The sequence below is a fragment of the Pelobates fuscus genome, chromosome 6 (genome assembly GCF_036172605.1).
Source record: "Pelobates fuscus isolate aPelFus1 chromosome 6, aPelFus1.pri, whole genome shotgun sequence".
Classification (NCBI taxonomy): Eukaryota; Metazoa; Chordata; class Amphibia; order Anura; family Pelobatidae; genus Pelobates; species Pelobates fuscus.
In genome coordinates this window covers 288,492,538-288,505,179 of record NC_086322.1, presented here as the reverse complement: position 1 = coordinate 288,505,179, position 12,642 = coordinate 288,492,538, and the positions used below count along the sequence as shown (strand labels likewise).

Here is a 12,642-nt window from a genome sequence, read left to right as displayed (position 1 = left end):
CTCTGAGACGGGATCAGAGGAAACCAGCTTCCAGTGTGGGCAAACCTGAGAGAGGTAAGCAGCATCCTACGGGTGGGGGTTGTGCTCTTTTAAGAGTTATTCGTCAAACACTGTTTTAGCTAATTTAAGTCTGATTGGCAAACATTAGGCAGACATTGCCAAGTTGTGACTAAAGCTGAATTGGAGAATGTTCGGCCTATGTTTTGTAATTTTATATTTATTACTCTATAACATGACCCTGTTAGCTTTCTACATACCTTTAATTTGTGCCCTTCCTCCACATATGAGAAAAATAATAAGGAGCTTAACACACTTATCATCATCATAATAATAATAATATCTCCTGGGTAGAGAACATGAGGGTTCTACTCCAAACTATAGAACACTGTACAATTGCGGGGAAATATCTAACGAAGCACCCCAGTAGAAAAAAAGTGATTTATTGAATCTCCTCAGGGAACCACCAGACCAAAGTCCAATGTGTTTCAGACTTCTACAGGTCCTTACTCATAGACATCTTGCCTTCAAAACAGAACTTCTGGAATCCCAACCAGATGACCTTATCAATAAAGTTCTGGTATACGACTGTCAAATGCCAGAACTTTATTAACTGCAGACAAACACAGCTCCCTAGTCGGCCAGCCTCCTCAACCACATAAAAAATGGGGTGTTTGCAGCCCTTATGAGGGCCAGGTTATCAGCAATTCGGAACATGGGGAGCTATGCTCAGACATACATTAATATTCCAGGATGGGCGGCCCAGGAGCACATTAAAGTGTTTAGGGGGATGGAAACTGCCCCATGGCTGGTACTTTTAGACGCCTGCTCTATGATCTTTAAAACTGAAATGTGATGCACTGTAAATCCTCTTATCAGTAAGAAGGGTAAGGGTTTCAAGCGAACTATATTGAACTAGTGAAAAGGAAATTTGTCATTTATTATGTATAATAGCTTTCATCTGCTCTTCACTATTGTGCAGCAGAATCTCCAAAGTCCGGTGAACGAAGCGGCTACAGCAGTCCTGGCTCTCCAGGAACACCCACCAATCGCACCCGTACGCCTTCCACGCAGACACCCCCCAACCGGGAGCCTAAAAAGATCGCCATTGTCCGCACTCCTCCTAAATCCCCAGCGTCTGCCAAGAGCCGCCTTCAGCCTGTACCTAGCGCGGTACCAATGCCGGACCTGAAGAATGTGCGTTCTAAGATCGGCTCGACTGAAAATATTCGGCACCAGCCAGGAGGTGGCAAGGTACAGAGGCACAATAGATCGTGATGGGGTATCGCATTGTCCTGCTAGGAAAGGGCGAAGCTGAGAAGTATCAGACTTATATAGGGCAAAGGCAGCAAGGTAGCTATCACCAGTGGGGGGCAGCTGTGAATAGATCTTAAGGGAGTAAGGCAAGGATCCTCGTATTGGATAAAAAGCAATAAGCAATAGCAGTGAAGGGGTTAATGTGCACTATTCCTGTCTGCTTAAAGCCTGCTACCTTGAAATCAGCATCATTTACACCACAAACTGCATAGTGTCACCCTACCATCTGTGACGTCCATCCATCCCACTCTCTCACCGCACTTGGCCACCATTCACTCCTCGACCGGCCTCCTTCGTCTTACAGGTACAGATTGTTCACAAGAAGCTTGATGTGAGCACTGTTCAGTCCAAGTGCGGATCGAAAGAAAACTTGAAGCATACCCCAGGGGGAGGAGCAGTGAGTGACCAGCTTTGTGTTCAGACACATTCGTTGACACACACTAATGATAACAAAGAAACTGTGCAATCTGTTATTATACTCACCGTAATCATTAACTACCTCTTTGCCCACTTCAAGGGGATATTAAACGATTAATGCACGCTCCCAGACTTAATCGCACCAGCAGACGATCAGTGGATAAAATCACAACATGCTAAAGGGATGCAGTCTTATTTCTTAATTCCCTGGTTTGGCTTCTCCTTAATTCTAGCATTGCACCATAACCTGTGATTTGCTGGATATTTGCTGTAGCTGTTAGATTTGGTTACTGATGGCTAAACTGGTGGCAAGTGTATCTGGCTCCTGAGTTTGGCTGCTTAGAATGCAATGATATGCTCCACATTCATTAACCACTGGGGATGTTAAACTGCTTGTATCTGTAGTTAATCATCATATAGGAATGAGTCACGTTGATTGGCGCAATTAAAACAACACATACCATCGAATTATGGATGGGTTGAATAGAGAGTTACTGACAGGCAAATTGATTGTAACTCTCCCATCATGTGCCTGGCTAAGAGTGACATGAGCTACAGTCTACAGCAGGGATAGGCAACCTTTGGCACTCCCCCATCCCCCATAATGCTCTTACAACCGAAATGCTGGCAAAGCATCATGGGAGGTGTAGTCTAAAACATCTGCAGTCCCGAAGGTTGCCTATGCCTGGTCTACAGCATCCTTCAGAGTTAGGTGTACACCCCTATCAGCTGTCTCCAAATCATCATAAGAAAAAATCCAGAAAATCCCATAACAGGTAATAAAAATGAATGCCTATATATGAGATATAGTTTGAATTTAGAGTTGAGTTAAATTTCTTCCTATTAGTTACCATATAAATGTAGAATAACGTTCCAATTAAATCGGTTCCAACATATAACCAGTATGTGAACAATATAAATATACAGGTAATATTTTCAAATGGGCATTTGTCAGTAATTTAGAGAATACAGTATTGTTTACTGAAGTGTGAACATTTTCAGGTATTCGCAGTGAATTTTACGTGTTATGCCAATAGAGCTGGAAGCCTAGCTGACTTGGGCAGACTAGATGGGCCGAATGGTTCTTATCTGCCGTCACATTCTATGTTTCTCTCTACAGTCCTCCGCTCTACCAGCTGAGCTATCGAAGGGATACTACATTCTATGTTTCTATGACTTGGAGAATATTTCCAACTTTGAACATTTTGCTGTCACTCTAAATCCCTGACAGCAGACGGGATATCCCTGCTAGCCAGTATATCCCTTCATGTTTAAAGGAACACTTAGCTTTTTACTGTAGGTATTTTGCGTTATTAGTGAAGGCATTTAACAAAGGTTTGACTACTTAAAATTTGGGGGACACAAAGGCACTCCTGGCAACATAACAGCTGCAGCAAGTTTTAACCGTTATGGAGCTCTGAGTGTTCCTTTAATCATGATTCAGGGAGAAGGCTTGCACGATAAACTCAGTGCTATAACAGACTCCCCTGTGGCCTGGTGCCATGTGCTGAGTCTTGCTAATACAGAGTCTACTAAAATTGGAAGCGTTATTCCTTCAAGCAGTATATTAGGATACTGCTTACAGTGTAGGTGTAGGACTACGAGAAAGTAGTGACTAAAGGGAAATTATAGTGACAGGAAAACAAACTATGCGCTGGCTCGGGACCGCCTTCACTCCTCTCCTGCCGACGTCAGCCGGCGGGGGAGACCTAATGCGCATGCACGCTAATGGGTGCGCTCGCATTAGGATTACCCCTATAGTGACGCTGGAAGTCCACATACATAACGTGAGAATGTCCAGCGTCATTTAGGCGACCAAAAGTCGCCTAAGCACCCGGGAGACCCTCTAGTGGCTGTCTGGTAGGCAGCCACGAGAGGGGGAGTTAACTCTAGCAGATAATTTTAATAAACTGCAATAATTACATGCTCAGGGTTAAGGGTGATGGGACACTGCACCCAAACCACTTCAAAGAGCTGAAACGGTCTGGGTGCCTACAGTGTCCATTTAAGGACTGTGTGAGAGAAGCATTCGTTTCATTTTGATGGGCATTTGAGTGAACATTTCAGATTACAGTCAGTGTTTCTACTCCCCAGCTATGCCAGCGGTCGTGCCCACTAATCTTACATAGAAAGCTGCATGCTTTGCATGTCTTCAGTTCAATATGCTTTTATAATCTGCTTTGAGTAGCTTCGATACTGGCATTGCACATGCAGTTAACCCCTTTGCAGCTGGCCTGAGATATATTAACAATAATAGCTGGATTCTGCTTTTTCATTTTCCACTGGGGAGCTCTTCCCTGCAACCACTTCTCAGCTCATCTATTCTCTCATTGCATCACCCCAGATACAAATAACGCACAAGCCAGTTGACCTGAAACACGTGACTTCAAAGTGCGGATCCATGAGCAACATCCACCACAAGCCAGGTATTACCACCATCACTGTTTACTTCCACTCCAACCTGTCCTCTTTAAAGCACTTCTCTACACTGAACCTAGAAGGTGTGAATAAGTGAGGAACAAATGGAATTCAGGAGAAACTGAGATACTGAGAAGCTGCTGGTTGTAAAGTAAATTTCAAAATATAAAGTGTCCAGGTTGAATTCTATTTTAAAATATCTCCTTTATTTGAGTACTGGGACAGTTTACGTCTCATATTGAAGCTTTGGGGAAATAAGGAGTTCCGTCAATCAAATGCTTCTCATAGAATCATTAAGTCCTATCAGAAGCATTGGACGCAGCTTGCATCATCAAACTAGATAGGCGGTGGTAAACATAAAGGCCGTCGATTTTGGAAGGTCTTAAGGAGGAAGCATGTCTAGTGCCTCTGGTACTATACAGTTCAAAAATATCCGGTTTGCCAAACTTAAGCCTCAATATAATATTTTTGGGTAAGCTTTACAAATGATTTGAAGGGACACTATAGTAACAAGAACAAGTACAACCGAATGTAGATGTTCTGGTGAGTATGGTATGTCCTTATAGGCATATTCATGTAGTATTGCCTTTTCAGAGATTTGCTGCCTAGGGACTCTTCCAGTGGCAGTCACTCAGACGGCCATTAGAGGTGCTTCCTGGGTCAGTGCTGCACAACGTTCTGCAAGGAGACGCTGAACTTTCCTCAGAGAGATGCATTGATTCAATGGATCTCTGTGAGGAGATGCTGATTGGCCAGCGTGGCATTTGACTCCACCCCGCGTCCTTGATATGTCATTAGAATTGACGCTTTCCCATGAGAAAGCATTGGATTGGCTGAGATCAGGGCTGCCATCAGAAATTTTGGGGCCCCTGACAAAACACAAGGTCTGGGCCCCCCCCCACTTCATCCCTCCCGGGCCCGCCCACGCCCTACCTAGTCCGCTCACAATGATGTAGGACTGAATGTGGTGTGTATAGTGGAAGTGAATTAGAATGTGTGTAATGGATGTAGTGTTTGTAGATACTGTTTGTGCAGTGAATGCAGAGTGTGTGTTTGTGTAGCGGACGCAGTGTGTATAGTGAACGCAGAGTGTATTTGAGTAGTGGATGTAGTGTGTGTACAGTGATGTCGTGTGTGTTTGTGTAGTGGATGTAGGTGCATCTAAGCAAGCACCGAAACGCGCGTCGGGCTCTATGGGCTCATCTTCCTTCACATTTTTCTCACTAGGGCTATCTATCACTATGTGCAGGTAACCAACATTCTAAGTATGGTTCTGCACATAGAGTCACTCTAACCTTTATCTACTATTTTTTTCACCTCCTTCTGTTTGGGTCACTACTTTGCTTTTGGTCTATAGAGGACTTTTCCTCTCTGTGTCATTGGGGAATACTGATAAGCATGCTGTACACATCCCTGTAGTTATTGTAACCACTACAAGTGTAGAGTTACAGTTACCTAGCAATAACTTCTAGGGGAATATGAATACCTAGATGCTAGACGTTCATTCTACAGTGAAGTGACTGCATGCTACCCCTAATGCCGATCTTGGCCTCTGATTTAACCAGTCGTCTGCAGCCGCATTATCGTAGGCCTTATGTATACTAGCGTTAATCAATAGCCATTCGGCGTTCACCATATTCAGACTTTTTTAGTGACCTTATTCCAGATACCTATGTCAGCTGTCTGACATTCACCTATTCATAACGCTCTAGCCACTGGACTTGACCATGTTTAATTGCCCAATAAAGTCAGTAGCCAGTGGTGATTCTTTGAGAGAATAGGTATTAAGGTTTTACTGGATCTATATGGAGGTGAGCCATTAAGGCAAGGTTTCACTATATTTCGTTACACAGATCTACTTATCAATTCAGTTCAGATTACACTGTACCCATATTCTATGGTTATTTATTTATTTATTTTTCCAGTACTATACTCAGCCAGTCTGGATCACTCCAGCTTTTTGAGTACTTTTTTCATTCTTTACCTATAGGGGTTAAGCCCCAGGACACCCCTGGAGTGTCCACTAAGGTGTTCTTCCACCAGTGAGGCGGTTCCAATTTCTTGGACCCATCCTCACAAGTGGAACTTTCCTAGTTATGGATGTAGTGTTTGTATGTACTAGATGAAATGTGTTTAGTGGATGCAGTGTCTGTAGTGGATGTAGTGTGTGTATTAGACGCAGTGTCTGTGTATAGTGAATGCAGAGTGTTTCAATTTGTGGTGGATGTAGTGTGTGTACTGTGAATACAGGATGTTTGTGTAGTGGATGCTGTGTGTACAGTTAATGCAGAGTGTATGTTAGTGTAGTGAATGCAGAGTGTGTGTCAGTATAGTGAATCCAGAGTGTGTGCATAGTTTAGTGAATGCAGAGTGTGTGTTAGTGTGTAATGAATGCAGAGTGTGTGTTAGTGTAATGAATGTAGTGTGTGTGTTAGTGTAATGAATGTAGTGTGTGTGTAAATTTGTAGCGAATGCAGAGTGTGTGTTAATGTGTAGTGAATGCAGAGATTGTGTTAGTGTGTAGCGGATGCAGAGTGTGTGTTAGTGTAGTGAATGCAGAGTGTTAATGTGTAGTGAATGCAGAGTGTTAATGTGTAGTGAGTGCAGAGAGTGTGTTAGTGTGTAGCGGATGCAGAGTGTGTGTTAGTGTAGCGGATGCAGAGTGTGTTAGTGTAGTGAATGCAGAGTGTGTTAATGTGTAGCGAATGCAGAGTGTGTGTCAGTATAGTGGATCCAGTGAGTGTGTTAGTGTGTAGTGTATGCAGAGTGTATGTTGTATTAGTGTATGCAATGTGTGTATTGTATTAGTGTTTTAGTGTATGCAGTGTGTGTGTTGTATTAGTGTATGCAGTGTGTGTGTAAGTGTATGCAGTGTGTGTTGTATTAGTGTATGCAGAGTGTGTGTTGTGTTAGTGTATGCAGTGTGTGTGTGTTATGTCAGTGTATGCAGTGTGTGTGTGTGTGTTGTGTCAGTGTATGCAGTGTGTGTTGTGTTAGTGTGTGCAGTGTGTGTGTGTTGTGTCAGTGTATGCAGTGTGTGTGTTGTGTTAGTGTATGCAGTATGTGTTGTGTTAGTGTATGCAGTGTGTGTATGACGTGTCAGTGTATGCAGTGTGTGTGTTGTGTTAGTGTATGCAGTGTGTGTTGTGTTAGTGTATGCAGTGTGTGTGTTGTGTCAGTGTATGCAGTGTGTGTGTTGTGTTAGGGTATCCAGTGTGTGTTGTGTTAGTGTATGCAGTGTGTGTGTGTTGTGTCAGTGTATGCAGTGTGTGTGTGTTGTGTCAGTGTATGCAGTGTGTGTGTTGTGTTAGTGTATGCAGTGTGTGTTGTGTTAGTGTATGCAGAGTGTGTGTTGTGTTAGTGTATGCAGAGTGTATGTTGTATTAGTGTATGCAGTGTGTGTATTGTATTAGTGTATGCAGTGTGTGTATTGTATTAGCGTATGCAGTGTGTGTTAGTGTATGCAGTGTGTTGTGTTAGTGTATGCAATGTGTGTGTTAGTGTATGGAGTGTGTGTGTGTTGTGTTAGTGTATGCAGTGTGTGTTAGTGTGTGTGTGTTGTGTTAGTGTATGCAGTGTGTGTTAGTGTATGCAGTGTGTGTGTGTTGTGTTAGTGTATGCAGTGTGTGTGTGTGTTGTGTTAGTGTATGCAGTGTGTGTGTTAGTGTATGCAGTATGTGTGTTGTGTTAGTGTATGCAGTGTGTGTGTTAGTGTATGCAGTGTGTGTGTGTTGTGTTAGTGTATGCAGTGTGTGTGTTAGTGTATGCAATGTGTGTGTGTTGTGTGTTGTGTTATTGTATGCAGTGTGTGTGTGTTAGTGTGTGTGCTGTGTTAGTGTATGCAGTGTGTGTGTTAGTGTATGCAGTGTGTGTGTGTTGTGTTAGTGTATGCAGTGTGTGTGTGTTGTGTTAGTGTATGCAGTGTGTGTTAGTGTATGCAGTGTGTGTGTGTGTGTTGTGTTAGTGTATGCAGTGTGTGTGTGTTGTGTTAGTGTATGCAGTGTGTGTGTTGTGTTAGTGTATGCAGTGTGTGTGTTAGTGTATGCAGTGTGTGTGTTGTGTTAGTGTATGCAGTGTGTGTGTGTTGTGTTAGTGTATGCAGTGTGTGGGTTGTGTTAGTGTATGCAGTGTGTGTTAGTGTATGCAGTGTGTGTGTGTTGTGTTAGTGTATGCAGTGTGTGTGTGTGTGTTGTGTTAGTGTATGCAGTGTGTGTGTGTGTGTGTGTTGTGTTAGTGTATGCAGTGTGTGTGTTGTGTTAGTGTATGCAGGGTGTGTAAATGTGCAATGTGTAAACTAAATGTAAATGTTATTCCCCCCTCCCTGCTAACCTGTGTCCAGGGAGGGGGGAGATTTCATGATCCCTGGTGGTTCGGTGGGGGGGCCCCCCGGCTCCCTGTTACCGCAGAGGGGGCCCTCACAGCACACAGCTTCTCCTCTCTTCTCTCTTCTAATAACTCTTGCGAGACCCGGTTGCCATGGCAACGCTCCGCGGGTCTCGCGAGAGTTATTAGAAGAGAGAAGAGAGGAGAAGCTGTGTGCTGCCTGGGCCCCCTCTAGCGGTAACAGGGAGCCGGGGGCCCGCGGCTGCACACATAGATCGCGATATTCGCTATCTATGTGTGCAGAGAGGGAAAGTGGGGCCCAGGACTGCCATAGCAGTCTGGGCCCCCCAGGGCCGCCGGGCCCGTGACAACAGTCATGGTTGTCACCCCCTGATGGCGGCCCTGGCTGAGATTGTCAATACTGATGATGTCAGCCAAGGAGGCGGATCTGGACCAGCGCCAGCAGATTTGCGTGGCGCTGGAATAAAGGTGAGTTTTTTCCCATTTGAGGGGAGTAAGGGGGAGCTGACCACCCAAATAGTGTTTTTAACACTAGTGTCAAGAATATACGTTTGTATTCCTGACCATATCAATATATCAAAATATAACTATGTGTTTCTACATATTAAAGGGACACTATAGTCACCTGAACAACTTTAGCTTAATGAAGCAGTTTTGGTGTATAGAACATGCCCCTGCAGCCTCACTGTTCAATCATCTGCCATTTAGGAGTTAAATCCCTTTGTTTATGAACCCTAGTCACACCTCCCTGCATGTGACTTGCACAGCCTTCCATAAACACTTCCTGTAAAGAGAACCCTATTTAGGCTTTCTTTATTGCAAGTTCTGTTTAATTAAGATGTTCTTATCCCCTGCTATGTTAATAGCTTGCTAGACCCTGCTAGAGCCTCCTGTATGTGATTAAAGTTCAATTTAGAGACTGAGATACAATTTAAGGTAAATTACATCTGTTTGAAAGTGAAACCAGTTTTTTTTTCATGCAGGCTCTGTCAATCATAGCCAGGGGAGGTGTGGCTAGGGCTGCATAAACAGAAACAAAGTGATTTAACTCCTAAATGACAGTGAATTGAGCAGTGAAATTGCAGGGGAATGATCTATACACTAAAACTGCTTTATTTAGCTAAAGTAATTTAGGTGACTATAGTGTTCTTTTAAATCATCAGTGTTTTCAAAAATATTAAATTAAGGCCTTAGTTCTTAGTACAATTAAATTTAGCACATGGCATAATAGTTTCTGCATCTTTGACCTCATCATAGGCCATCTTCCAATGACTTCTCATAGTAATTATGTTTTCCTCGTGTCTTTTCTTGGTGCAGGAGGTGGTAATGTGGAAGTGAAATCAGAGAAACTGGATTTTAAAGTTCAGTCAAAGATCGGATCTTTTGACAATGTCACCCATACCCCTGGAGGAGGCAACAAAAAGGTAGAAAGGGGTCAATGAGTGCCACCTGTTGAGAAATCAAGGTAACATGAGACTGTGCCATGGAACCCCAGTCAGAGCAGTCATCTCCTAGTGAGAGTGCCAACGTAAAATCCAGAGGGTGTATTTACGGAGAAAAATCTTCTCTTTGCGATAAGTTCCCAATTATGGACATTCTTCATGGTTGTATTATTTATTTTTTACAAAACCCACATTATAACTCATTATATACATCTAGTAAAAAAAATCATTATTATATATTTTTACCATTTTTTTTTTAACGTAACTGCCTCTCGTGTAGCCAGTCCCCGAGTTCTCTTTTATTTCTCTGGATATAGCACAGTACATGTATACATGTCTTGTCTCACTACAAGGATCTCCTAACAATACATAGCAAGCAACATAGGCCAAAGACTAAATCAAATTCAATTATATTACAACATATTTTTTGAAGAGCACATTCCATAAATATCTGTGGGTATATGAGCTTGTTTAGATGATCGTATTAAACTGTACATAAACATATGATTTTTTATTCCTGTAAGCCCTCGAAAGGTGTGTTTCCCCACGTATTTTTCACAAGTCTGAATTTTAAAAAAAGGAAATAGAACATATATGAGCTCTTGATGGTGAGAGCCATGGCAGTGTCTCTGTTATTTTGAGTTCTGTGTTGTGTGACTAACTATCTACTCTTTCGACCTTGTTATATTTTTTTGTAAACTATTTGGGGAATAAGGGTTCAGCAACACATTCGTTTGGAAGTAATTTCTCAATCCTGATATTCCCAAATGGTTGAATGTGTTTCTTGTGCACGAATGCTTTAGCTAACAACCAATAAGCACTTTTTGGGGGATTTTATAGTATGCTTGTTTCATGGTAAGTACACACATGGGTCTCAACTTTGCACTCTCCGCTCGCCCTGTCACTTCAAGCACTACACTGGATCTTCCCGTGGGCTCTGCACTGGTTTCTACCACTTCCTCTCTTTCAAGAAAAGTTGCCTTCCAGTTGTCTTCTTCCAGAAATAGAACATGATTTCCCCCTTCTCTTACCAAACCCAGCTTTATTTTCACCTGTCTAATTGAGAGAGATTCCCTAAGAAGTGATACATTGTGGTGCATTGTCTCCTGTGCTACTTTGAATAGTCCCGTTTCTGTGCGGAGAGAACTCATTGACTGTTATTTCCATCCAACAGCTCTGTATAATGAAAGGATTTTATTTTTCCATCTATAAAGATAGATTACAATCTATCACTGCTTAGCACAATCTCTCTCTCATCTCATTTCCTTACTAGCTTTGTTTTATATTCGCCTCTATTTTCCTTAAAATTTTCTATTTCCTTTTAAATTTCACATCCTATTTCTCAGTGTCACCAAAGATAGAAATGTAGCTATTATCACACAGGTCATCGCGAATATCATTACACAGTTATCCTGCAACTTAGAGTGAGAATTAACTCGGCTAAAAAGCAGAGGTTGAATTGTGTATGAGGAAGGTAGAACACGATTGGTGCACAGATGCCACTAAGCTAGTGGTAGTTCTGTAAATGACATACATAATAAGATTTTCTAACCGTGTGCAAGAATAAATATAATAGTTGGTGTGTTGATTCACAAATTGCAGCAAATTAACATCCAGAAAGTGTAGAGGTAATCACTGGCATAGGAACTAATATTCTTAAAATGAACATTATATTAAGTGAAATTACGTTAACACTAAGCACAGATAGTATACTGGTGGTAGGTTTATGGGTTCCTCATGCATACAATGTTTATGCAGTTTATCGATCGCCTTTGTATGTGTCGCATACATGAAATGCGTTGGGCAACCACGAACTGTTCTTCTGCCCCTCATATCTTACAGTGTCGCAGTTCTTAACAAAGTGAAATACACCTGCGATTAAGTCTCTTTTACACAAAATGTGTGGTGGAGATGTAGAAATTAGTATCTGGGAGAAGATCCATATTGACAATATGTTTGTGCAGAGGACAAAGTATGAGTTAGGGGCTCATCAATTGGCATCCAATCACATTATTTTGCTTGCACATTGGTCTGAACCAGTGATGTTCACTTTCAGAGTCATTATTAACCGTAGGAGCCCAACATCACAGCTAGTTTATCTCATGGACATCCAGCCTTTCAGCTGTTCACAGGCTACGTATTCTGGTAATATCTGTCAGTCATTGGCTAGTATGCAGTTACAGTGATTGTAGTGTAGCTGGACAGCTGGAATAGCAAGATTGGTCAGACCTGATCTAAATCATTTTAACTAGTACTCAAGAGGTGGAATAGTCAGGGAATGGGTTGAAATTATAGATCGGTGATCACTGAGTCTCCTGCTGTCTTTCTTTTCATTCATCATGCCCCTTCTCTATCGTTTAATTTGCTCCTCCCCAACTCCATCCATTTCCTACCTCATTTATCACCTCCAGAGAGAGAAAGGGAAAGAGGAAAAGAACAAGGCTACTCAATCCCCTACAAACAGGCTCTCCCCAGGCCATCCTTCCCCATTGCCTGAAGAGACGGAGGTGCCAGACTTGTTAGCTGTATAAAGTGGTAAGTACCCTGCCATGGAGGGTGGTTTAATGCAACCTTTCTCTCTGTATTGTGGCAGGAAAAAAAATAATGGACTCTCTAAGATCTTCAGAAGACAAGTGGATATTCAGTATCTGTAAATGGACTTAATATGAGCTACATAGCCGACGGTGAAATGAGTGGGGTCAAATCT

At 42.4% G+C, this 12,642-nt stretch overlaps 1 protein-coding gene across 13 annotated transcripts in view; it reads left to right on the top strand.

Annotated features, from left to right (window-relative positions):
- The window catches only part of LOC134615043 (microtubule-associated protein tau-like), a 68,590-nt gene that overhangs the window by 53,135 nt on the left and 2,813 nt on the right, over nucleotides 1-12,642 (top strand). For 7 of the 13 annotated variants that reach the window (XM_063459398.1, XM_063459405.1, XM_063459397.1 and 4 more), the window contains 5 exons: nucleotides 1-54; nucleotides 980-1,251; nucleotides 1,619-1,711; nucleotides 4,076-4,157; nucleotides 9,811-9,917. In XM_063459398.1, coding sequence (XP_063315468.1) covers nucleotides 1-54; nucleotides 980-1,251; nucleotides 1,619-1,711; nucleotides 4,076-4,157; nucleotides 9,811-9,917 — 608 coding nt within the window. Of the gene's footprint in view, nucleotides 55-979; nucleotides 1,252-1,618; nucleotides 1,712-4,075; nucleotides 4,158-9,810; nucleotides 9,918-12,346; nucleotides 12,471-12,642 lie in introns of all 13 variants that reach the window. The other 6 variants (XM_063459404.1, XM_063459396.1, XM_063459401.1 and 3 more) reach the window with 5 other exon arrangements.